General features: G+C 42.5%; 1 protein-coding gene across 1 annotated transcript; it reads left to right on the forward strand.

Annotated features, from left to right (window-relative positions):
- Nucleotides 1-1,799: 1,799 nt before the first annotated feature.
- cntn1b (contactin 1b) lies at nucleotides 1,800-25,331 on the forward strand. The gene is made up of 24 exons (XM_017706495.2): nucleotides 1,800-1,946; nucleotides 5,942-6,023; nucleotides 6,151-6,192; nucleotides 6,330-6,456; nucleotides 8,132-8,313; nucleotides 9,420-9,515; nucleotides 9,783-9,989; nucleotides 10,192-10,291; nucleotides 11,664-11,845; nucleotides 12,366-12,490; nucleotides 12,591-12,708; nucleotides 12,920-13,070; nucleotides 13,967-14,094; nucleotides 14,317-14,489; nucleotides 16,816-16,939; nucleotides 18,894-19,061; nucleotides 19,347-19,496; nucleotides 20,289-20,359; nucleotides 20,473-20,704; nucleotides 20,991-21,103; nucleotides 21,239-21,428; nucleotides 22,139-22,254; nucleotides 22,611-22,767; nucleotides 23,405-25,331. Exons 2-24 carry the CDS (start codon nucleotides 5,951-5,953, stop codon nucleotides 23,485-23,487), a joined length of 3,108 nt encoding a protein of 1,035 aa, XP_017561984.1. The 5' UTR covers nucleotides 1,800-1,946; nucleotides 5,942-5,950; the 3' UTR covers nucleotides 23,488-25,331.
- The last annotated feature ends 2,081 nt before the right edge of the window (nucleotides 25,332-27,412 follow it).

Consider the following 27,412-nt stretch of genomic DNA (forward strand, 5'->3'; position numbering starts at 1 on the left):
TACACTGTAGACTGGGGTTCAATCCCACACCTGGGCAAACACCCTACACTACACCAATAAGAGTCCTTGGGCAAGACTCCTAACACCACCTTCACCTACCTGTGTAACAATGATCAAATTGTAAGTCGCTCTGGATAAGAGCGCCAGCCAAATGCCATGAATGAATGAATGTTATGTTTGCCATAACATAACAACAGGTTATGTTGTTTGTTTAAATGTCTTTATTTTCGTAACAGCAGATATGGGCTTTTTCAGGCATGTGGCTAATTTTACAGCCATTACCATTGCCTAATTTATGAAGGATGGCATACAATTGTCTTATTTCATTTGAGGACTGTCTAATTTTCTCTATGTTGATAAATGATTTGGGGAATTTGGCCTCTTTCTCACCACGTTTATATTCCAGAGCAGACCTGCCTCATCCTCATCAACATCCTTCGGTTATGTTTTTAAGTGTTTCCAAGGACGCCTGTAATTATGACACAGGGTTTTGTCAAAAAAGTGTCTTTTTTTTTTAAAGAAATTGTTTTCTTAGACCAAATTTACCCAAATAAAAGGAGACCCCAAGGGTGCCGATCACTGTGGATCTGACTGTATTTTCAGTTTGACGATCCTTTCAGAATGATATCTATTTGCATGATGAAAGTTAGCTTGCACTTATTATAGGCCTACGTCTAAAGGTGATCCTAAAGGTGTCCAAAATGCTAATGTCTGTGTACCTACAGTAACATTTAGCACAATTGAGACCTAATAAACACATGCAGACACACACCTCACTACCCCCCCGTCACATGACGCCTTTGCCCACTGTTCTGTTCGACTGAGCAGCCATCGCTCAGCCTCTTTATCTGTTCGACAGCGATTTAGAGGATTAGTATTTTTTCTGATTATTAGGCCCAGCGGCGGCTCTTATATCATGCTTTTCACTGAGAACAGCATAAAGGTCTGTTTCTTATTATCATCACTGGAAGTGTAAAATTTGTTAAAGAAATTCTGCTCAGATCCAAATCCTGACTGGATACTGATGGACATGATACAAACCGGGTGGACTTCACACACAAATCGTGTCCTCTCTCTTTGCCTGCTCTGCCACTGCAGATGTTTAATCCTCAATCCTCAATCCTTACACTGATTTGGGGGGGTGTGTGTGTGTGTGTGTGTGCGTGTTCAGCTCTTTGTGGGGACCAAATGTCCCCAGGATAATGGAAATCATGAACATTCCCACGTTTTCATGACATTTGGCCTTTCCTTATTTTCCCCTTATTACTTTATGAGGTTTAGGCATAGCATTATTTGGGGCAGAAGTATCTTTTAAAATAACAAGCTGTGAGAGGGATTCCACTTTTTGCTGATTTCTGCTAAAATAAAAAGTTGAAATATAAAAAAAGCCATTCAAAGTGGCGTGATATAAAATTGTGCATGGTGGTGATGGGAACCAGGGGTCTCAAGGTCCTCAACACAAATATAGACATTTTATTAACTCTCCAAGACCACCAGTGAACCTACATGTGTCTCTGGGTGTTAATATGTAATGTTGATGATGGGACAATAGTGGTAAATCTGCCAAGAATCACTTTTTTTTTACATTTCACACCTTTTATCCTTAAGAGGGTAAAGGTAAAGAGTTCCCCTTTAAAGCTGAGTGAACCTACACTCAGCGCTACTCATCGCTTTACGGTCTGTCCAATAGGAGCCCGAGTTGCGCTCCACGCTCCTTGCTCGACCAATAGGAGCCCGAGTTGTGCTACAATCTGCTCAGAGGACCCATAGGAGGCCGAGCTCGTTTGCTCTTGTCCAATAGCAGCGCGCTGCGTCTCGCCGCCGTTCGCTGCGGGTCGAGGCGGCGGTACGGGCAAGTGAGCTGCGGGGAGAGAGAGAGAGAGAGAGAGAGAGAGATAGAGGGAGAGAGAGAGAGACAGAGAGCGGAGATTAAACTCAGTCTGCAGGTACGTGCTCTTCTGTCTCTACCGTGCGTGTGTCTGTGTGTGGCGACCTTGAAAATTGTGTGTAGTAGAAAATATCCAGTCCCGAAACTCGGAGGTGTCTGAGAGAGTACCGCAGTGCAGAACTGCGCTTCGGTGTGTGTGTGTGTGTGTGTGTGTGAGACCGTCGAGGGTCTGTCCGGATGGTGTCTGGCTCTGAGTGACTCCGTCATTTCAACATTTCAGTGATGAGTTCATATGTAAACACGGGCCAGTATGTCATTTGGACGTATCAGCAAAGTTAGAGAGACCCTCTCAGACTGGTAACGAGGGAGGGGCAGAGCAGTGACGCAGTAGTTTTGGGCTGACTTCCATCCAAAAAGGTGGGGCTGGCGTCGCAGCATCTTTGCTGCCCTTGAGGTACCAGAGCCTCATCGCATTGAGATGCTACAGTGCGGAGTGTGAGAGGGACGTTCTGGCATGTAAACGTTACTCCAACGTCAGCAACGTTGGTCCATCTGATCAACTGATCACCTCACTCCTGCTCTAGTGCTCATTTTTATTGCTGTATTCAGATTTTACCCAGAATACAGAATCATGAACCCCTGTACGGTGGTCCGGATTGGCTGGGGATGTTGTTTCGTTCCTCTAGGAAATCCTGTGACCTTGGGTTTCGGAATGAAGCAGGACCGGAGTTTCCTATTGATCTTGAAAACATCTCCTCCAAAAGTTCCACACTTCACTTTTCGACTGAAGATTTTATAGTTACATTTTTACAGTGATTCTTGTTCCATAATGCATCCGTCTGTGACTCAGTGTTTGCCAAATGCTCTTCAGGTCTATGCGGTGCTGATAAAGAGGCGTTCATGTCCAGTAGGCGTTCCTGGCCTGGAAGCTTATCTGAGAACACAATTTGTTTTTCCCTCGCCCATAGTCAGCTTAAAGCAAACAGTGACCTAAATCTGAGCCGGCTGGTCAAAGAGGAGACAGCGACAACAGACCGGGACAAGATTATGGATAAACGTGCTCTCGGATCAACTGACCATGCCACGAGAGAGATAAACAGACTGGTGTGGACGAACGCATGGATATAGCAATGATGCAGGGACAGTATAACATGCCATCCTATCGACAGGCAGGCATCCAGAGTCTCCCCCTCCCACCTCCCTCAGTCAGGAGGGAGCGCGTGTCCTTTAAAGTCCGTGCAGATGTGCTGAAGAGGCAGAGCAGGGCGTTAGAGGGAGGGAGGGAGGCAGGCTGGGTGTGTTTCTGTTCAGCTCTTCTGATGCAAGAAAACTGCGTATGTGAGCTCAGACTGAGATCTCCTCAGTAACCCACTCGCTCCCCCTCCATTTCATGCGTGCTTTTATGCCGAGTCATGCTTTAGCACCAGTGCTGCATTATACTGCAGTGTGTGTGTGTGAGTAGTGTCTGTGCAGCACGCAGTAGGGATGCACCACTACCACTATTTCTTTCGATACCTGATACTCAAGCATTTGAGATACAGAGTACCGATACTGACTCTGTCACCAAACCACTTAAAAAGGGCCTCTAATGCCTCAAAAATGGTGCCGTGATAAAAAAATGAGGTACGAAATAATTCAAGTACGAAAGAATCCCACACCGCCGACATGCTGTTGCTTCAGTTAAGGTACGTCTGCTGGCGTGCTTGTAAGTGTCACTCATGGCATCTGTAGTCTCTGTTGCGGATAACAATGCTGTATTTAAGTGCCGATATCTGGGCCGAGGCGAGGCGAGGCTGCATGCTACCACCTTACTTGTAAAAAGTAAGGGGGCAGTCGTGGGCTGGAGGTTAAGGAACTGGCCCTGTGACTGGAAGGTCCCCGGTTCGATCCCCAGGGCCGACAGCACATGACTGAGGTGTCCTTGTCCAAGACACCTAACCCCCAACTGCTCCCCGGGTGCCGTGGATAGGGCTGCCCACCGCTCCGGGCAAGTGTGCTCACTGCCCCCTAGTGTGTGTGTGCGCTCACTAGTGTGTATGTGGTGTTTCACTTCACGGATGGGTTAAATGCGGAGGTGGAATTTCCCCGTTTGTGGGATTAATAAAGTATCACTTAAACTTAAAACTGGATGTTACAAGAAGTTCCTCCACATATTGTGTGCAAAGGCACATCACCAGAGTGGCCTCTAAATCCCCAGCACTTACCTAGAGTAACTTCAAAAAAACAGTGTGAAAAAATGGGACCTAAGTTCAGTATGAAGAAAACAATGGCAGTTATGGTGAAGACGTAGAAGTGGGGGGGCAGCTTTTGCCACCTTGGATCAAGCAGTCAAGAAATATGACAGGACATTGATGAAGGAGCTTGAAAAGAGCTTCAAAAGTAGTGATGTGTCCCTACAAAAAAAGATCAGTTTCTTTTCTGCTGATCTTTATGGATGTGAAAGCTGGACAGTGAACAGGTGGGACAGGAAAATTATTAATAGTTTTTTCGATTTGTTGTTGGCAAAGACCTTTGAGAGCTGGTTGGGGGGCAAAAAAATAAACAAACAGGCCTCACCTCTCACTCAAAGTCTTGAAAATCAACCTGAAGCTGTTTAATTTTGCACATATTATGAGAAAATCCATTTAATTGGAAATGGCACTTATGCTTGGAACAGAAGGTAAAAGGTGAAGAGGACAGCCTGCAACAAGATGAATGTACAGACAATCAGACAAGTCCATAAGGAGTCTAAACACCCAATCAGAACATGGTACAATATCCATGTTGGTGCTGCTGGAGTCTTTAAACACCTCAGTGTCACTGCTGCACTGAGAATAGACCAACACCCAAAAATATCCCGTTAACAGCGTCCTGTGACCACTGATGAAGGACTAGAGGATGACCATCACAAACTTTTCAGCAGCAGTCAAGCTACTATCTCCAGTTTTACATCTACAAGGTGGACCTATAAGGTAGGAGTGTCTGCTAGAGTGGACAGTGAGGGGACACAGTGTCCAGCAGCACTGCTGTGTCTGATCCACTTGTACTGGCACAGCACTTGTTAAAACACAACCACCACATCAGTGTTACTGACGTGCTGAGAATGATTCACCACCCAAATAATACCTGCTCTTTGGTGGTCCTTTTGGGAGCCTGAACTCTGAAGAACAGGGTGAAAGGAAGACAACAAAGTATCAGAGAAACAGATGGACTACAGTCTGTAACTGTAGAACTACAGAGTGCAGCTATGTAGTAAAATTAAGACCCTTATTAGTCCCTCAACAGGGAAATTTCACCTCCGCATTTAACCCATCCATGCAGCGAAACACCACATACACTCTAGTGAACACACACACTAGGGGGCAGTGAGCACACTTGCCCGGAGCAGCGGGCAGCCCAATCCACAGCGCCCGGGGAGCAGTTGGGGGTTAGGTGTCTTGCTCAAGGACACCTCAGTCATGTGCTGTCGGCTCTGGTGATCGAACCGGCGACCTTCCAGTCACGAGGCTGGTTCCCCAACCTCCAGCCCACGACTGCCCCAAATTGACACCGAGTGTAGACACAAGGAGGTGTACTTAATCAAGTGGCTGGTCACTGTATGAATAAATGTCCAAGTGAAATGGATTGCAGCGTTTCTTGTGCGGAGTTTGACTGTATCTAGTATCCATTCTGCTGAATCAGGCCATGGTAAATGATTCATGTTTCTGTCAGAGAGCTCCTCAGCCCCACGCTGCACATGCTATTCTAAAAGCATGCAGCTCTGTCTCTATCCACACAAAGCAAGAGCAACCCCAGAGCAACACAGCACAGCACAGCACAGAATTCACTGTAAATATCACATTACTACAGTTATGGCAGTGTACTGTACTGATGGATGGATGTAGGTAGGTGTATATATATATATATACATATATATGGGTTCTTGAATAGAAAGCTGGCTGGAAAATGAGACTCATACTGGATGTCCATGTCCTGTAGAGATATCAAACTAATGACATTTTCTAGCAGATTTATGGAGCTTGGCATTAATAGGGTGAATTATATTAATAGGATCTCTTTCTATCTTATCCTCAGGGCTGTGTGATGGGAGGGGGCATCACCATGGCTGCTCCAGTGGTGCTCCTGTCGATCCTCTCCTCTTTGCTGTTACCAGCTGGTGGGTGATGGTCACTGATGGTGTTGTGGGGGTGTTTGTGCATACCCTTCAGACGTTTGCTTTGAATTCAGTGCCCAGGTAAAGCCTAAGTGAAAACATCACATCTCTTTTTGCCTTTTTCCTGTAGATGCAATCAAGCCCAGGTTCTTTGAGCCCAGAATCTTTGACAGTAAGTCACATCAGTTTCTGCTTCCAGATTAAACTGTAACAGATGTGCATTAATGGACAGTCTACATGAATTTGACTACGTTTCTATTTGTTCTAGTATGAAGCCTTGACAAGAATGCTGTCATTTTGTGTTCCCAGAGGAGGCCACGGGTTTTGGGCCCATATTCGAGGAGGAGCCCCTTGACACAGTGTACGCCGAGGACTCTCCTGAAGCCAAAATCTCCATGAACTGCAGAGTTCGTGCCAATCCACCAGCTGCGATCAAGTAAACAGCTTAGCTGCCTTTGTTTTAAAGCACGCTGTTTTATTAGAGATCTGCATGGGGACTTGCAGGCACCATATCTGGATAAAACATCTGTCCAGCTGCATATGAAATGTGCAGAAAATGTGCATCGGTGGCAAAAGATTTTTGACAGTGCACATCCTATGGCGTATACTGAAAGCCTTGACTTCCACAGGATTATAACAACTCCTAAGTATCTAAACCTGTAGCATGATTCCGTAATAATACATTACAGTATTCCCTATTGTATATTAAAGTCAGAGTGATTCGGAAATCATAAAGCATTTTTCTCCCGTATTGTAACGTGTCTGAGAGTGAAACACGGTGTCAGGAGGGGTGTCTCTGAGGTAGCATGTGAAGCAGGAATGACTAACACTGATAACAATGAGGCCTATATAGAAAAAAAAACATATAGCTGTTAAATAAAAATAATTGTGATTAATCTCATCTTATTTGCGCAAATTTGACCCTAAAGAAAGTTTTTTTTACCATTTAAAACGCAGTACACGTGTTACAGCTATGAGTGGGTGGGTAAGCTTCATCAGAGTAGATTCATCAAAAATTTAACTTGAACCTAAACATAAAATCATGAAGATATGAAAATAGGATGAACACAGTTTCCAGTTTTTAGAATGGACATGCAGTGAGAACAACAGTGACTGCAAGTTCCAGCTCCTCTGTGATTGCAGGCTCCCGCTCTCACACCACTGTGTCACATCCTATCTCATTAAAAACTGCAGCTTGTCCAACTTTCATCCATTAGTCTCCCGTGAACACTGTCCTGTGTCGTCTATGAGCATCTTCCAGAGCAATTGATACAGATATGTTTGCTTGTAAATGTTCAGACTCAGTGTTCTTCGGTGGACATGAATACATTTTTTTGGGGGGGGCAGTCGTGGGCTGGAGGTCAGGGAACTGGCCCTGTGACCGGAAGGTTGCTGGTTCAATCCCCAGCGGCGACAGTCCATGACTGAGGTGTCCTTGAGCAAGACACCTAACCCCCAACTGCTCCCCGGGCGCCGTGGATAGCGCTGCCCACCGCTCCGGGCGAGTGTGCTCACTGCCCCCTAGTGTGTGTATTCACTAGTGTGTATGTGGTGTTTCACTTCATGGATGGGTTAAATGCGGAGGTGAAACTTCCCCGTTTGTGGGATTAAAAAAGTATCACTTAAACTTAAGAGAGTTATCAGTAACAGGAAAAAAGGCTCATATCATCCTGACCTTCCATCACACAGAAACATTCAGCTAGCTCAGAAGACCCTCAGAGACTTGGACTTGGACATATGTTACATTATGGAAAGAAATTGTCTTAAAATTTCTGATTCATGTCAACTTCACAAAAGCTCTTGCAGTGAGTATGCAGACTAAATGAGGCGATCCATTCCGTGACTCAGTCAAGCTCATTTAGGTCCACTAGGGCTTCTAGTGCAGGCTGTTGCCTTGACTTCAGCTGAACTGACTGAATCTAAGCCTCGTTGGTCATTGCGAGAGTAAAGAACGTAAAATTTCAGCGCTTGTTGACAATCAGGTTGTACCTGCAAACGTTTGCCTTGACATACAGATTCTTTCTGTTGTATGACATGCCTTGTATTAATAATAAGAAAAAGAACTTATCTTGCTACATGTATGTATGTTTTAAGCAAGGCTGTGTTTGCAGGTGGTGGCATAACAACTGGGAGATTAAACTGATGGAGCAGCCAGATGAGCACTATAGTTTAGTGGGTGGAAACCTGGTCATCACGAACCCAGAAAAGAGCAAGCATGCTGGGAAATATGTGTGTGTGGCCAAGAATGTTTATGGCACCACCATCAGCAAAGAGGCTACTGTCAAGTTTGGGTGTAAGTAAATAGCTTTTTGATTTTTTTCTGCTAGTGTAGTTTTAGCTGATGCCCAAAAAATCTTTCAGAGTTCATAATTACTCTGACTAAAGTGAGTAGAATTGACAAAGTTGCAGTGGTAAATTGATAATAGTAACCAATCACTGGCCGAGTAGTTCCAGTTAATAATGTTTCTATCACGTACTAATTTTGATGACCGTACCATTGTTGATCCGCTATAATGGCAGTGTCTGTATTTCTATCAGAGCTGGATGAAGTACGCAAATCATGTACTTGAGCTAAAGTCGAGACACCCAAGGTAAAATATCACTCCAGTAAAAGTAGAAGTTCCTCCCTGTAGACCTCCACTTGAGTAAAAGTACTAAAGTATTTACCTTCAAATGTACTAAAAAAAGTACTAAAAGGTGAATTAAGGTTTTATTAAACTTAAACTTGTAACTAACTTGCTTAATGCAAGTTTAAGTTGAATAAAAACTGTCTTTAAACTCAGGATCACAGATGAGCTCCTTTACTATGTTGATCTGTAGGCGTCTGTTCATAAACATAAACCAGCCCAAACTCATTTACTATAAAATGAACTGGTGTTTGTAGAAATTCAGAAAAAAGCCGCGTCAGTCTCGACTGCATATGTGGACATATTTCTATATTGAGCTCTATTTACACAAAGTTAGGTTAGTTCATCATTTATGTTGAACAGACTCTCCCAAAGTTTTACGCTGCTGCGCTGACGTTGAACCGCGTGCTGCACTGGGTCGGTATGACCAACAGGTCAAAACCAGCTCTAAACAAAGTGACCGCTGGGCCCTGATTGGTGCTCTGGCTTTGCGCTTCTTTCGTTTTGACATGTTACGTTTTTATACACACAGAAACCAAAAGGAACGACAGATTTCTCAAAATGTAGGAGGAAAAAGTCGGATATTAGACTCTGAAATGTAGTGGAGTGAAAGGAGAAATTCGCCCAATAATGAAAAACTGAAGTACAGATACACCAAAAATACTAAAGTACAGAAACTAATTACATTTACTCAGTTACTGAGTTACTGAGTTACTGAGTTACTGTCCACCACTGGTTTCGATTCAATATTTCATGTTTGATTTGATCTCAGATCTGGACCAGTTTCCTACTGATGAGAGAGAGGCTGTGTATGTTAAAGAAGGACAGGGGGCCGTCCTCTTGTGTGCTCCGCCCTCTCGCTATCCAAGTAAGAGATTTTCCTTTGAAACTGCATTTACTATTAAAAATGCTGTATTTGTTTAATCATATTTTGATTGTGACGCCTTAAATCACTGCTGTTTGTAATGAGCATTGTATTGTTTTTGTTGATAAACTGCAGTAACCTGGGGCACAGGGTCTATTTTGTGCTAAACAGGTAATACAGTCCACTGATTTAGGGAAAAGCATTGCTGGTTGAGATTGATCTCATTTTTCTTTCTCTTTCGCCCTCTCCTCTTTCCTCTCTCTTTCGTAGCTGAGGTGATGTACAGATGGATCTATAATGATTTCCCCAATTTCATTATCCCTGATCAGAGACGCTTTGTGTCTCAGACAACTGGGAACCTCTATATTGCTAAAGTGGAGGCTTCTGATGTCGGCAACTACTCCTGCTTCGTGTCCAGCCCCACCATCGGCAAGAGTGTCTTCAGCACCCCTATCCCACTAGTGCCACAGATAGAGAGTAAGTGTGCGCCTGTATACAATAAAGCCACTTATAGTATTTGATATTTTATAATATTTGAAGAATACTTTGACTGTAAATCTTAATGAATACATTGTTAGAGTATTTGTTAGATTTCTGTTAGACTGACGTTGTTCTTGCAAGCTACATTTCCATTTTAAGCCTTTAAATACTTTAAATACACTTTCAACTCCCTTTTCAGAGGAAGTGAAGCGATATCCTGCCGATATCCGAGTCAGATTTCCGAAGACGTACGCTTTGGTGGGGCAAAATGTGACACTGGAGTGCTTTGCCTTGGGAAAGTAAGCTATTTAGAGGTGGAAGTAGAGATGGGTGTTAAGGGGAAATATAATATCATGATACAACCCCAATTCCAGTGAAGTTGGGACGTTGTGTAAAACATAAATAAATAACAGAATACGATGATTTGCAAATCCTTTTCAACCGATATTCAACCGAATACACTACAAAGACGAGATATTTAATATTCAAACGGATAAACTTTATTGTTCTTTGCAAATATTCACTCATTTTGAATTTGATGCCTGCAACACGTTCCAGAGAAGTTGGGACAGGGGACTGTTTACCACTGTGTTACATCACCTTTCCTTTAACACTCAATAAGCGTTTGGGAACTGAGGACACTGATTGTTGAAGCTTTGTAGGTGGAATTCTTTCCCATTCCTGCTTGATGTCCAGCTTCAGCTGCTCAGCAGTCCGGGGGTCTCCGCTGTCGTATTTTGTGCTTCATAATGCGCCACACATTTTCAATGGGAGACCGTTCTGGACTGCAGGCAGGCCAGTCTAGTACCCACACTCTTTTACTACGAAGAAAAAAAGATTTGCAAATCATCGTATTCTGTTTTTATTTATGTTTTACACAACCTCCCAACTTCATTGGAATTGGGGTTGATCTTAGAAACGTTTTTTTATAGTAATACGCTATGAATACAGTGATTTATAGTCAATGGGTGTGATTATCTGCACTTACCATTCCAGTAACCGCAGAAAATCTGACCAGTGTGTTTACATGCACTTGAATGATCAGGTATCGGGAAACTCCAGGTCTATATGAGTCTGTAAACGTAACGTAAAGCCTTATGCCGCGTTTTTTTTTCAAACATTGCACCACTTTACCTGAGAATATAAACATGCATCATGTAGAAGATGAAGAGTAATTAATTTCGTCATGTCATCAAGTCATATAGTTGTTTCAGCGTCATTGTGCGTTGCTGCAGTCTGTTATAGCACATGCACAGACTGAGAAATCCGAAAGAAATCTGAGCAGGAGTTAATTAATTAATTAATTAATATCCGCAGGTCTCTGATTACTGATTGGATTTCTTAATCGGATTTTGAGACGTTAATCCAATCGGAGCATTTGCTCTGTAATGACTGACATTAGTCACAGTAGGCTCTGACAAGCACGTTGTGAAATAGTGTGATGAAATTTATCACCGGATCAATAAATATCATAATAGTACCCGCCCCTACCCTCAGCATCAGGTGTAGTTTAGACATTTCAAGTCTTTCCTTCATTGTCACTTTCCTCACTTCCTCACTTCTCATAAAATCAGGGAATGTTTTATCAGGACAAAGTTTTGTCGCTGATCTCACTAACATTGGTTATTCAGCTGTGTCAGTCCTGACTTGGTGTGCTTGTGTGCCACTCAGTCCTCTCCCACACATCCGCTGGAGGAAACTGGATGCTGACCTGCCGCCCAACTATGAGGTGAGCATGAACGGGGCGCTGCTGCACCTCATCAACGTGCAGTACGAGGACGAGGGCAGCTACGAGTGTGAGGCCCTCAACGTCAGAGGCATGGACTGGTACCGGCAGTGGCTCTACGTGGAGGGTAAATTTGACAATACAATACTTGTGGCGTTGTTATTGATCTGCATTTATTTAGCCTCTGTGGCCATTGTTTTGCCTGGTGATCGTGTAGTGTAAAGCAATATACTGTTACTGTCTCACACACACACACACACACACACACACACACACACACACACACACATCTCTCTTTATTAGAAGTTATTGTTGTTGAAAAAAACCCTTTTGTATTTTGGGCTCGGCAGATTTTATTTGCACGTAGTTGTGCAGTTCTAGTTGTGTTACTGACCTGAGCTCTATTTTACTATATTTTCCACTGTTTTACACAGTATTTTATCTAAGTCTCCCAGTGAAAGGCTTAATTGACTTACACCGTTAGATGTTAACTGTTCTTTTCAGTCCAAATGCGTCTATGACCAGGGTCTCAGGAGCCAGCCTGAGTCAGTGATGCTACCAAATTTGTGGATCCTATCTTTCTACTGGTCTCTTTAGATAATACACATTTACGGTTCTCTCCTCTTCGTTGCGGCCTCTCTACCCAGGTGCTCCAGAGTGGGCGGAGCATATTAACGACACCGAGAAGGATGTCGGCAGTGAGCTTACTCTGTCCTGCACTGCTGTGGGAAAGCCGCTACCGTGGATACGCTGGTTGAAGGATGGCTACTCTGTAAGTTTCCATTTCGTTCTGTGGCGGAAGATCAAAATAGGCAGCTGGAGTAAATCAGTGGTTAATGTCGTTTATCGCTCACAATCTTGTTGCATTCTAGTATGGCAAAGGAGAGCTGAAGTTCTCCAGTCTCACGTTTGAAGATTCAGGCATGTATCAGTGCATTGCTGAGAACACCTGGGGAACCATCTATGCCAATGCAGAGCTGCGGGTGGTCTGTGAGTACATCCACACACATGCTTAAGTGTTTGCTTCATTAGCAGGTTCCCCGTTTCCCTGCCCAAAAGAACGCGAAATGAGGGAGTAGTGACTGTTGCTGTGTGTAAGAATCTCTGCATGCAGTTTTCTTTCCATAGTGTATGAGCTATAAAGTGAATATTGTTTCTAATAAAGCAGAATTTAAGTTGTGTTTCAATGCACTCTCCACAGCTTGTGCTCCCACATTCATATACAACCCAGTGAAGAAGACACTGTTGGGTGCTGAAAACGGCCGTGTGGTTATCGAGTGTAAACCCAGAGCGGCTCCGAAGCCCAGGTTTATCTGGAAACGTGGCTCGGAACTGTTCTCCAACTCTTCCCGGTCTGTCGTTACTAAGCAGTGCTGTTTTAGATCTGTTCTTATTTCCATAAGCAGTTACTCCTCTTTGCCGATGCATTAGGAGCACCACCCTTTATTGATGGAAGTTGTAGTCAGAACATGTTTCAGTGTCAGGAAAGAAAGAAAATGACACAGAATGCTTGACAACTAAATATAACAATGTTTATTAATAAGGAATAATGTTTCAGTTTTTAGTGTCCACCATTTATTACAGCTTTCATTTTTTCAGTGAAATGTTTTTCCACACCTCTAAAGTTCAGAAGAGTTTTCTGACTCTCACAATCCAAATTATCCAAACACATTCAGTAATATTGTAGTCTGGACTCCGGGGTGGCCGGGGTGGCCCGAGTGGACTTCAGAGAAGAAAGCGTAAATCTGATGGGGACAGTTTTGGTGGTCTTCCAGGTCTTGCGTTGATGTTAAGAGTCCCATTTTCTCTGTATCATTTCCCCATTTTTAAAGTCTTGTTTTGTTTTTTCACTTATTTTCATTCAACTTTGAGCTTCATTGTGCAAGTGGATTGTTAGATAACCAATAACTCAGAGATGTACTTAGTTTGGAAATGGAATAAATGAAGGACAGCCTCTGACGTTTGTGCAGTACTCTTGAGTACGTTAAGCTCATTGACCCCATAATAGTAGCTTAACAGAACAGTTATATGCATTTTACATTCAGTTAAATTATTTAATTTTCAACACAATCAACATTTTAAAACAACCAGTTTACTTAATTTAAACACATTCATTTTTACAGCATAACGCTATTACACTCAAATGATATAATGTGTAATCATAATTATTAAAAGATAAAAAATACTGTGTTATTTTTAGGCCATATTACACCTAACCTGTCTCTGTCCTCTCTGATGTGTGCCATAGTATGTTTATCTGGGATGATGGGAGTCTTGAGATACTGAACGCGACAAAGAGCGATGAGGGCTTGTATACGTGTTATGCTGAGAATGACCGCGGCAAGGCCAACAGCACAGGCACCCTCAGCATCACCGGTTAGTGAGAGTGTTCTCAAACTACTGACATCTGACACAGCCTTAGATTAAGGAGGACATGCAGACATGTAATGCAGTATTTACTGTAAACTCATTGGGGCTTTGACATTTTTATGCCAGTCACTTCTATTGGACGTCTAGTATACTTGATTCATTTTGACACGAGTCATGCCAGTTCATTTTAACTTTGCATGTGTGTGTGTGTGTGTGTCGCTGTCTCAGAGGCTACTAAGATCACAGTACCCCCCTCAGATGTGGAGGTAACAGTGGGAGAGACTACTGTCCTTCAGTGCTCTGCCTCATATGACCCCAGCCTAGACATCACCTTCATCTGGACAGTGGACTCTTACATCATCAACTTTGCCACCGACTTTGATCACTATGAGCAGATGATGGTGAGATTGAGTGTTTAGACTGGTTATGCTGTGAAAACATATTATTTCTTAATAGACAGTGTTGTGTCTGTTTAAGGGTAGTTGTGTTATGTGAGGCTATGATTTATTTATTGAGAGCAAAGTACATTATAACATATATTATAACATATATTATAATATATACATTATAGTTCAGGTACAACCAGACTAACTAACAAATACGAATATTAGGTCTCGATACAGGGTGATCTAATAAGACTAATAAGAGCTTAGGACCCCAGTGTTTACGTTGGGTTCCCCGTATACACTGACCAGCCACTTCATTAAGTACACCTTCTTGTTTCTACACTCACTGTCCATTTCATCAGCTCCACTTTTCCTATAGGTGAACTTTTACACTCTTCTTTATTAGTCAGGACCCCCACAGAGCAGGTATTATTTAGGTGGTGGGTCATTCTCAGCACTGCAGTGACACTGACGTGGTGGGGGTGTGTTAGTGTGTGTTGTGCTGGTCTGAGTGGATCAAACGCAGCAGTGCTGCTGGAGTTTTTAAACACCTCAGTGTCGCAGCTGGACTGAGAACAGTCCACCAACCACAAACATCTAGCCAGCAGCATCCTGTGACCACTGATGAAGGACTAGAGGATGACCAACACAAACGAGGTTGGAGTGGACGCAACGTTTAAAAATGCCTGCTGTGTCTGATCCACTCGTACCAGCACAACACACACTAACACACACTACACCACGACAGTGTCACTGCAGTGCTGAAAATGATCCACCACCCAAACAATACCTGCTCTGTGGGGGTCCTGACTAATGAAGAAGAGGGTGAGAGGGGGCTAACAAAGTATACAGAGAAACAGATGGACTACATTCTGTAATTAAAGAACTACAAAGTGACCCTATATGATATGTGGAGCTGAAAGAGTGGAGGAGCAAGGAGGTGAACTTAATGAAGTGGCCAGTCATTGTATGTGCCGTTTCCCCCTTTACCCTTACTTCATTTTCCTCCCTACTTGATTATTAATCTGGAATGCTGGAGTCACCCGCTTGTGTTCGTGACAGAACCTAGCACTGAGGTCTACAAGGCCCCTTTTGAGAAAATACATACCTGGGAAATAAAACATCAAACCAATTCAGGAGTGGACAGTTTAGTGGCCAGAAGGATATTTATATTTATTTATATTTACTAAATGATAGGTTAAAGAAGTGAAGGCAGACATGCTGCTATGTCAGCACTTTAGCTATCGCTGAATGATTTGGGGCATCTACTTACAATTACTGTCTAATTGTAGTTTTTTGACCAATATTGCAATTGTAATTTAAATTGCAGTTATTAGATTATTATTAGGTGACTTAGAAAGAGGATTTGTCTTTCAGCTCTAACAACAGCATTTCAGAAAGTTTATCCAGAATAAAAATCTTTAGAATGAATAAATTCCTTAAATTAGAACCTTAATTTTTTCGAAAGCTGATTTCAAGTTGATGTCATTTTATCTTATAGTGTTTTTATTTGATTTATCCTTGATGTAATGGCCGATTTTGTCACTACATTGGCAGGGGCATTGGGGGCAGTTGTGGGCTGGAGGTTAGGGAACTGGCCCTGTGACCGGAAGGTTGCTGGTTCAATCCCCAGTCCCAATGACCCAGTCCATGACTGAGGTGTCCTTGAGCAAGACACCTAACCCCCAATTGCTCCCTGGGCGCTGTGGATAGGGCTGCCCACCGCTCCGGGCAAGTGTGCTCACTGCCCCCTAGTGTGTGTGTATTCACTAGTGTGTATGTGGTGTTTCACTTCACGGATGAGTTAAATGCGGAGGTGGAATTTTCCTGTTTGTGGGATTTAAAAAAAAAAAAAAAGTATAACTAACTTCATGGTCATTTAACCGGTGCAGTCTTTTAAAATGTCATTTTAATCCGCACTTTGATGATAAGCTGGCTCAGGACAGAAATTTAAGCTTGGGTCAGTTTCATTCGATGAGGTGGATCAGGTCGGGTTGGACTTCTGGTTGGATTTGGTTTCAGACTAAAATATCAGGCCCAGTTCAAGCTTTAGCTCTATTAGGGATACACACAATCGATCATTTGTGAAGTCTCATCACACTCTTGTCCTTTGCAATGCTGATATCTTTAAATACTGACATATACAGACCAGTCTTTCACTACAAGTGTTTGTCAATAAGCAAGGCAATGCATTAAAAGTGGCAAAGTAATCAGCATAATCACAATATGGTATTTTGTGCATATCATGTAGGCATAGTCAAAATTACATCAAATTACAGTATTCTGTATTCTGGTGTTATAGTACAGATGCTAAATTAGATGTGTGTTTATTTATGCACAGGGTCGGGAGAACAGCGGAGACCTGCTGATTAAAAACATTCAGATCGCACATGCAGGGGAGTATATCTGCACGGCCCAGACCATCGTTGACAATACCACTGCATCTGCTAATGTTATTGTCAGAGGTCAGTGTCAATCCTGAGGAAGACTGGAGTAAACAGACAAAGTAACAAATGGTGGTGTGATCTTTTCACATTGTAAGGATAAAATGATGCGCTAACATGAACTATATTAGTGTGTATGCAATATAAAGTTGAAATTTTTGTTCCATAAACAGCAGATGTGTTGAGAACAGCTAGTGATTGTACAACCCCAATTCCAGTGAAGTTGGGACGTTGTGTAAAACATAAATAAAAACAGAAAACGATGATTTGCAAATCCTTTTCAAACTATATTCAGTTGAACACACTACAAAGACGAGATATTTAATGTTCAAACGGATAAACTTTATTGTTTTTTGTAAATATTCACTCATTTTGAATTTGATGCCTGCAACATGTTCCAAAGAAGTTGGGACAGGGGCAACAAAAGACTGGGAAAGTTGAGGAATGCTCAAAAAACACCTGTTTGGAACATTCCACAGGTGAACAGGTTAACTGGAAACAGGTGAGTGTCATGATTGGGTATAAAGGGAGCATCACTGAAAGGCTCAGTCGTTCACAAGCAAGGACGGGCGAGGTTCACCACTTAGTGAACAACTGCGTGAGCAGATAGTCCAACAGTTTAAGAACAACATTTCTCAACGTGCAACTGCAAGGAATTTAGGGATTTCATCATCTACAGTCCATAATGTCATCAAAAGACTCAGAGAATCTGGAGAAATCTCTGCAAGTAAGCGGCGAGGCAGAAAACCAACACTGAATGCCCGTGACCTTCGACCCCTCAGGAGGCTCTGCATTAAAAACCCACATCATTCTGTAACGGATATTCCCACATGGGCTCAGGAACACTTCGGAAAACCACTGTCAGTGAACTCAGTTCGTCGCTCCGTCTACAAGTGCAGGTTAAAACTCTGCCATGCAAAGCGAAGCCAGATATCAACACCACCCAGAAACACCACCGGCTTCTCTGGGCCTGAGCTCATCTGAGATGGACTGACGCAGAGTGGAAAAGTGTCCTGTGGTCTGACGCGTCCACATTTCACACTGTTTCTGGAAATCATGGACGTCGTGTCCTCCGGGCCAAAGAGGAAAAGGACTGTCTGGATTGTTTTCAGCGCAAAGTTCAAAAGCCAGCATCTCTGATGGTGGTGGTTGGGGGGGGGGTGGGGGGGGGTGGGGGGGGGTGTTAGTGCCCATGGCAGGGGTAACTGGCACATCTGTGTGACCCCATTAATGCTGAAAGGTACGTACAGGTTTTGGAGCAACATCTGCTGCCATCCAAGCAGCGTCATTTTCAGGGACGTCCTGCTTATTTCAGCGAGACGACGCCGAGCCACATTCTGCACGTGTTACAACAGCGTGGCTTCGTAGTAAAAGAGTGCGGGTACTAGACTGACCTGCCTGCAGTCCAGACCGTCTCCCATTGAAAATGTGTGGCGCATTATGAAGCTCAAAATATGACAGCGGAGCCCCCGGACTGCTGAGCAACTGAAGCTGTACATCAAGCAGGAATGGGAAAGAATTCCACCTACAAAGCTTCAACAATCAGTGTCCTCAGTTCCCAAACGCTTATTGAGTGTTAAAAGGAAAGGTGATGTAACACAGTGGTAAACACGCCCCTGTCCCAACTTCTTTGGAACGTGCTGCAGGCATCAAATTCAAAATGAGTGAATATTTGCAGAAAACAAAGTTTATCCATTTGAACATTAAATATCTCATCTTTGTAGTGTATTCAATTGAATATTGGTTGAAAGGGATTTGCAAATCATCGTATTCTGTTTTTATTTATGTTTTACACAACTTCACTGGAATTGGGGTTGTAACAGAGACTGAAATGTCTACCTGATGATTGAATGTAGGTGTAATAATCTACATTAGAAGGTGCAGCTGAGATCTGCAATACCATATTTATATGTTATATACAGAAACACAAACCCATGTAGAGTCTTCATTGTGAGTGCATTTGTGCTGGTATCAGGTCGGCCAGGTCCTCCAGGTGGCGTGAGAGTGGAGGAGATCAGAGACACGTCAGTGAAGCTCGTATGGAGTTTGGGCTCAGACCACGGCAGCCTCCTCGCTCAACATGTCGTACAGACCCGAGACTTCTTTGCTCTTGACCCAGAAGATTGGAAGACTGCAGTCACCTGTAAGTCCACTAGGGGGCACACATTTATTATAAAAAAGCATTTATGCTGCTTCACATTAAGCCTCAGCAAAGCGTTTACGTTTGGCTTGTTCTGTAAGGTGAAGTTAAACAGGTGAAGCTGTGTTATCGCTAATACTGTAGTGCTATCCAGGCCAGCACTGGAATTTGTAATATTGGAACAGATCTAAAGCAAAGCACTCACACATCTGTGAAACACCTGTAGCCAGGTGTATTACTTGATTCAGATTAAAACTAAACTATTAATAAGAGGTTTGTTTTGCATAGCTCCTGTTTTCTTGGATGGGAAAGCTGAGGTGACAGAGGTGGTTGATCTGTATCCCTGGATGGAATATGAATTTCGTGTGTATGCCATCAATGAGCTGGGAGCAGGAGAGAGCAGCCTGCCCTCCATTAAAATCAAAACCTGGGATGCTAGTGAGTGCATTCACATAACATATTTACCATACATAACTGTAATTACTGTAAACTAAATAAAGGTTATATTAAATAGATGTGATTACTTCTAGATCTTAGGGGCACATTCATGTTATGTACATATACCTTGCATATAAAGCCTATATAGATGGATGGATGGATGGATATATAGATAGATAGATAGATAGATAGATAGATAGATAGATAGATAGATAGATAAACACAAGTGGTACTGTTGCTTACATAATCATTTGCATGATCACATCACAGGGTGAGTCAAAAGTCACAGGACACCGTTTTATTTTATTTTTCATGCTGTCACAAGCCTCCACGATGCAGTGTAGAAGGTGGTGTTTGTTGCACAATTTGTTTGAGATGACCCCAGAGATAAAAGTTGACAATAAAATAAAAAATAGAATAAAATAGAACCTGTCCTGTGTCTTTTGACTCACCCTGTGTATATATATATATATGTGTGTGTGTATATATATGTGTGTGTGTGTGTATATATATATATATGTGTGTGTGTATATATATGTGTGTGTGTGTGTGTGTGTATATATATATATATGTGTGTGTGTATATGTGTGTATATATATATATATGATTTTTAAGTGAAGATAAGTTAACACATACCTTTCTGCAAACAAACTAACATTTAGCATTTTTCTACAAATTTTAGTGCAGGATTTAAATGTTCTATGATTTCCTTAAGTGGGGATGTGCGGTTTCACTACAAACTGCCAAAGCCTGCAGAGAAAAGACGTCTAACTCAGCCTGTTCTGCTTTCAGTTCCTACCATGTCTCCCACTGATGTCGATGGCTTTGTGGGCCTGAATGGGGAGCTCATCGTCACCTGGACTGTACGTGTCCTTATTTAACTGCATGTGCCAAAGCATGAATTGAAATTCTTTCAGTGACAGAAAGTTCAACCAATCTGAAGGACACTTTCACCATGTTCTCATCTCTTTTACAGCCCATGAAGCCTCAGTACTTCTTTGGTAAGAAGTTTGGCTATGTAGTGGCATTTAAGCCCCATGAGGACTTTGACTGGAAGTGGTCGACTATAGCCGATCCGGAGGCCAGACGCTTTGTTTACAGGGACACCATCATCCCCAACACTGAGATCCAGGTCAAAGTGAAAGGCTACAACAGCAAAGGAGAGGGGCCATACAGCTTGACCAAAGTAGTGTTCTCCTCTGAAAGTGGTGAGGTTTTCTTCCTGGCTTCTGTCTCATTAAACAAGGCAGTATGTTAAGATTAAAAGTCTTAATAAACTGGAAGAAAGAATGATTATTACAAGCGGGACGTTTGCTCTGTTTTTCAAAACAATAAATCCACAATAATAATAAATGTTCAGAGAAATGTGCAATATATAGTTGATTCTTTAAATTTAGCTATTTTCACTAATATGTAGCCACATTTTCCACTGGCTTCTGTTAGTCTTGCACCATGTAATACTCCAGGTCTAACCCCTGTGGCCTCCTTGCACAGCACCCACTGAAGCACCGCTGGATGTCTACGCCCGCCAGGTCACCTCTACAGAGGCTCTTGTGTGGTGGCTGCCTGTCTACCAGGTTCCTCCTCACTGGGTGGATGGCTACCAGGTAAGCCTAATGCACGTTTCATACTCCAGAACTTTTTTGTTTTCTCTTGGCTCATTTCTACTTTCTATAGAGATCACAGTTCATAATAAGGCATTGAAAATAATATTTAGGCCAGCTTAAATTCTTATCCTTCAGATTCGCTATTGGAGGAAGTATGATGACAACGAAGCGGCTGCCTCTCGTGTTCTGGTGCACAGTTCGGTTAACCAGACTCGCCTGGAGAACATGCGGCCGGACTCACACTACCTTATAGAGGTACGGGCCTACAATGGAGCCGGACTTGGGCCACCCAGTGAGCACTGTGAGATGTTCACCAGGAGACCACGTAAGACCAACACTACGTTCTTCATTTTTTACACAGAATATCTCATGAAATATGATGGTTCTTAAATATTATACATCAGTTAAAAAACCATTTCATAGGAAATTCTATAAGGCAGTGTACTTACTGTGACAATAATGTACATTCAGTATTGATTAAACAAGGAGTTTCACAAGGACCTAGACACTCTCCAGTTACTTTATTAGGAACACCTGCCTTGTAGGTCAGCCTTGTCATTGTCCAGAGACTGGGGTCATTTTTGGATGTTTTAGCCATTCTCTAACACAGTGGCTAGTTTTGGACCACAGAGCTGGATATTTTGGGTGCTAGACCACTCTTCACCAAGAGACTGACCACTGATGAATGGTGTAGATGGACACCAGTCAGTGTACTTATATAGTGGGCCTACAAGGTTGGTGTAGTGGGTAACACCTCTGCCTTCTACACTGTAGACTATGGTTCAATCCCCCACCTGGGCAAGCACCCTACACTACACCAATAAGAGTCCTTGGGCAAGACTCCTAACACCACCTTCGCCTACCTGTGTAAAATGATCAAATTGTAAGTCGCTCTGGATAAGAGCGTCAGCCAGATGCTGTAAATGTACAAGGTAGTTGGACCTCATAAAGTCAACCAAGACCCAAACTTCACCTGTGTATTACATAAATCCTGTACACACAACTAAGTGTTCTTTTTCAAATGTGACTCTCCAGCTCCAAGTCGTCGTCTGAGGGTGTACAAGTATGTCAGCTTTACACGCAAATGGCTCTATATCTACTGGGATCACATCTACAATTACTGGAATGAGTCTTATGTAGAGGGTTACAAGGTGGGTATTTTTTATATCAGAGGAGACCACTGCCCAGACTTGGTTTAACTTGGCCAGCATCCGTTGCTCTGATTTGCTCTTTTAGGATTTTCTATATTAGAAGAAACACTACTTTTAGTAACCCATTGTGTGTGTAGTGCAATGGTATAAATGTTTTATAATATCTGTACCTGTGTACTTTTACTTTTGCCTGTTTGGCCCATTGCAAACACACTTTGGCCCCGCAAGACAAAAAGTTTGGGCACTGCTGCTCTAGTATTAGCTTTTTATCAGTGCTGGGACTTGTTCCTGTCTGTCCATTAAATGTGTAAATATTCCAGGTATATTCCAAGCTTGTCTGTCTTTCTTGTATAAAGATCTTGTTTAGGAAGGAAGGGGAGCGCTATGGGAAACTGTACACCACCGGCAGGCACTACATCGACTTCCCCATGCCTGAGACGGGCGACTACGTGATTGAAATAAGGGCTCGCTGCGAGGGAGGAGACGGCCCTATATCACAGATACTAGTGCAAGGTGAGACGAGACAGCTTGCATTGTAAGTACTCAGGAACCTCAAAGCAGAATTAGCAGAATCTTATAGATTGTAGCTTTAAAAGAACCCCTTACCTTAAGTACAGCTGATAAGCCAAGACATGCTTGGTGTCTGAAAGTTTTGGACTAGAGCTACAGGCTAATACAGCCGACAAGTAATGGAAATTTAAGCCTCACTAATTAGCATTTTGCAAAACTGCATGCCTAAATAATTGCACACCCTCCTCCGACCCCATCCAGTGGTTAAGTCATCTCTAATAGATGTATTTGTATGTTTTCTGCCACTGTATGATAAATTGTTTCGATAAATACTGATAAAATGTTGTGTGTCGTGTTGAGGCCTGAATTTTGTTTGACCATTTTGGTCAACGGGCAAGTTTGCTCAGTGCCAGTTGGAGGGCTCTAAGCTTCTATTGTTTGTTAGCTACATTAGCCTCGTAGCTCCAGTGAGGAGGAAACCAACATCAGACATCAATAATGTCTTGGCTAGTAGAGGTTTTGAGGTCAGGGGGAAACTGTGTAAATTAGATATATTGCATTTTATGCAAATTATTGCATTAACCTGGCTGCATTGCAATGCCCCATTTCATTATCTGTTGTGTGTTGTGTTGCCATGCAGGTCGAGCTGCACTGGGCTCTCAATCTCTTGGTGCTGTCTCACTGCTGCTGCTGGTGTTAGCCTGGATGAACCTTGGTCTGTAGGGACAGCCTGCTTTACCTGGGTCAGATGGACTATACAACCCAGTTTGCAAAAAAGTTGTAAATGAAAACAGAGTACAACGATGTGCCAATCACTGAAAATAGTACAAAGTCAACACGTCAGAAGTTGAAGCTGAGAAATGTTATTCTTTTTTGACATATATATATATATATATATATATATATATATATATATATGTATATATATATATGGTCATTTTGAATTTGATGCCAGCAACATGTGTACAAAAAGTTGGGACAGGGACACAAAAGACTGGTAAAGTTGTGTAGTGCTGAAAACACCTGGTGGAACATCTCACAACTAATTACATTAATAAGTAACAGTTCAGTAACATGACACATATATATATATATATATATAAATTGACTGAGATCTAAAGATTCTTTCAGAAGTAATGATGGGAAGGGGTTCACCACTCTGTAAAAAACTGCACAGGCAAGTTTCAGTTTCAAGTTTTATTTGTCACATACATTGTCAAACACGGTACAGCTAGCAGTGAAGTGCTTGGATAACTGCCCACACACCTGAAGCAATAAGGTGATACGAAACAGTCACATAGAAGAACAATAATGTGGAAAATGTATAACAAAATATCCATCTATGAAATATGCGCTATAATTTGGATATTTTATCATCAATTTGTACGGCACATTATATCATTACAAGATTTAGAGAATCCAGAGAAATCGCTTTATGCAAGGAACAAGGCCAAAAACCCATATTGGCTGGCCGTGATCTTTAGGCCCTGCGATGGCACTGCATTAACAACGGCCACGATTCTGTAGTGGAAATCACTGTATGGGCTCAGGAACACTTCCAAAAACACTGTCTGCGAACGCTCAACGCATGTTAAAGGCACCATTAATGCTGACTGATCTAAACAGGTTTTCGAGAAACATATGCTGCCATCCAAATGACGTCTTTTTCAGGGAAGCCCATGCTTATTTCAGCAAGACAAATTACAAACCACATTCTCTGTGTATTACAACAGCGTGGCTCATCGGTCCGGTTTCTGTCGCCCACTGAGAACATTTGGCACATTATGAAATGAAAAATGTGACTTTGTGCTGTTTTCAATTAATCATTTAAATGATTTGCATATTATTGTATACTGCTTTTATTTACATTTTGTACAGTGTCCCAGCTTTTTTGGAAACAGGGTTGTAGAATAAAAACCACCACCACCATCCCAACTGTTTCTTGATTTGCCTTATGAAATGTCCTCAATCGTTCAAGTCATGAATTATATACATACAAGTATCATTGGAGCCAGAGATGAATTCATATATGACCGACATGAAAACATAAAACATGTAACATTTATAATTATTGCATTTTGTTGTGAAATGTGCTGTTTTTTAGCCCCTTTTCATGCATTTATACTCAGTTTGTTTCTTTTGTTGGAGTGAGACTGACAATGTCTTGTTATAAAGAATGCTTTTTAGATTTTTCATGTTTTATTTGTAAAACGCCAAATAATTTGCAGTATGCTTTTGATTGGAATGTATTAACCCAGGTTTGATAATTGCGCTGAACAAAAGACCTCCATTTAGTCACTGCCTCTAGTTCTGTTACCTTGACTTCATATGAATAAGAATGCATTGGTTTTGGTTGCTTGTGCTGCAAATTTGGCTGTACATTAGAGAGTACGCTAGTCATCACTGTAAAACCATTTCCACATCACAGTTGTTTACATGCAGCGGTAGTTTTTTTATGTTTTTCATCCTACACATGCAAATGACTCACAGCTAGGTGATGTGTGGAAATCCAGAGGCACAATCTATATAAATCTCTGTGCTCATTAAAGTTTGTATTTAGAATGAAAGAGCCTGGGTTTGAAGTTCCTGTCACACTTCAGCACTCTCACACCTTCACAGTGTCCAGCTGGATCCAGCTGGCCTTCATGAACACTCTAGGTGTTAATTCAGCAACAGGAGCACATTCTCACTTCCTCCTGTGGCTGGATTATTACTCATATCTGAATATTTAAAATCTTCTTATCTGAACATCCTTTTATTTTTAACCCGAAATACGTCACTTTTTCCTTACCCCGGTAAAAATCATAGAGCTGGAGGGCATGTGCATCTGATCTCCAATGGAAATTTGCACATATTACATTACCATGGATACATTTAGCTTAAGGTTTAAGGAAAAAAATAGAAAATCTTCCTCGGTTCTGCTGCCCTTAACACATGGACTGCATTGCTCATGTTCTACCAGCAGGTGGCAGCACAACTTTACATTTGCGTTTTTCCAGGCTTTATTTAAATCATGTTTTACTTTTATCACCTTCCTGAGATTTCCCAAATGTGGAAGCAATGCAGTTCCCATATAGAGCTGATGCATCATACAGCGTTTACAACAGAACTTCAGATACGATGTAACCACCAAATCAGTTAAATGGATTACTACTCCACTGATGCGCTGACTTAGTGAATAATACTTTGAATAATTATACGTTTTTCTACACAATGTGGGAAGGAGACTCACACTGTGTGTCACAGAATGAGGCAGATGGGCTGATTTGGTACGGAGTGCGCCTTCCACCCACCCACATCTCCAGATGTATCACTGGGCTCATCTGTGCTTTGAGAAGTGAGAAGTTTCATTATGATTCGTCGGTACTTCTCAGAGGCCAGTGGATACAGGCAGTTGTGTGCAAAGAAGGTAAAACAATGGAACATAGTGGCACCAGGCATTTATATTTGGCAGACAATCTTATCCAGAGCGACTTACAATATGATCATTTTACACAGGTAGGCGAAGGTGGTGTTAGGAGTCTTGCCCAAGGACCCTTATAGTATAGGGTGCTGACCCAGGCGGGGGATTGAGCCCCAGTCTACAGTGTAGAAGGCAGAGGTGTTACCCACTACACTAACCAACCACAACCATAATAAATGTTTGAGCAGTTATGACCAGTTAGCCACTGTTTGCTGCTGTTGCTAAAGCACAGGTGGGAGTGTAGGCCCGTGTGTGGATGTGAAGTGTTAATTGTAATCGAAGCCGTTCTTGGGTGTGTCTCTTTGTGTGTCTTTCCTACCTCTCAAATGTTGTTTGTCTTAAGAACATGCACTTTGGGTGGCATATTTAAAAGCCAGCAATCCTAAGATGAGTCTTAGAATACTGGAAAATAGCAGAAGTGGCTCTCAGACCAGTCTTGGTTTGCTCAAATTGGATCAAAAAGCAAAGAAGAAGGGAATCAGAATGGTCACCCCTATGAGGTATGATGACATATACTTTTATAGTATGTTTTTCCACATCACATGAGCCCTGCAGTCCTTTACCCATCCATCCATTCTCCAAGCCGCTTCTCCATCAGGGTCACGGGGGGATGCTGGAGCCCATCCCAGCAATCTTTGGGCGGAAGGCAGGATACACCCTGGACAGATCGCCAGTCCATCACGGGGCAGACAGACACAGACAGTCACTCACACCTAGGGGCAATTTAGCATGTCCAATTGGCCTGACTGCATGTCTTTGGACTGTGGGAGGAAACCGGAGGAAACCCACACAGACACAAGGAGAACATGCAAACTCCACACAGAGAGGACCCTGGCTGCCCGGCCAGGGAATCGAACCCAGGCCCTCCTCGCTGTGAAGCGACAGCGCCACCCACCACGCCACCGTGCCGCCCTGCAGTCCTTTACATTGTGTGAAAAATGTGACGAATAGACCAACACAAATGATTCAAAATTGCTTAGAATAAAACAGCAACTTACATTCAAAGTAAAGTTTTGCTGTCCTGTGCAAAGTTACTATTGTCAAGATCTTGGTTCTTCTTTGGACAGTGATGATGTGTTGTCAGTACACTCAAACAGAATACAGCATATTTGTACAATATATGGTTGTAGTATGAGAAGACTGTGTGACTGTAGGAGGCTCTGAGAATGTGTGCTGGAGTTCTGG

Source organism: Pygocentrus nattereri, chromosome 11 (genome assembly GCF_015220715.1).
Source record: "Pygocentrus nattereri isolate fPygNat1 chromosome 11, fPygNat1.pri, whole genome shotgun sequence".
In the NCBI taxonomy this organism is placed as follows: Eukaryota; Metazoa; Chordata; class Actinopteri; order Characiformes; family Serrasalmidae; genus Pygocentrus; species Pygocentrus nattereri.

Coding starts and splice junctions, on each gene's coding strand:
- cntn1b (XM_017706495.2), top strand. CDS start 5,951: ATGGGAGGGGGCATCACCATGGCTGCTCCAGTGGTGCTCCTGTCGATC. Junction 19,497..20,288: donor AATCAAAACCTGGGATGCTA/GTGAGTGCATTC, acceptor TTCTGCTTTCAG/TTCCTACCATGTCTCCCACT. Junction 22,768..23,404: donor ATCACAGATACTAGTGCAAG/GTGAGACGAGAC, acceptor GTTGCCATGCAG/GTCGAGCTGCACTGGGCTCT.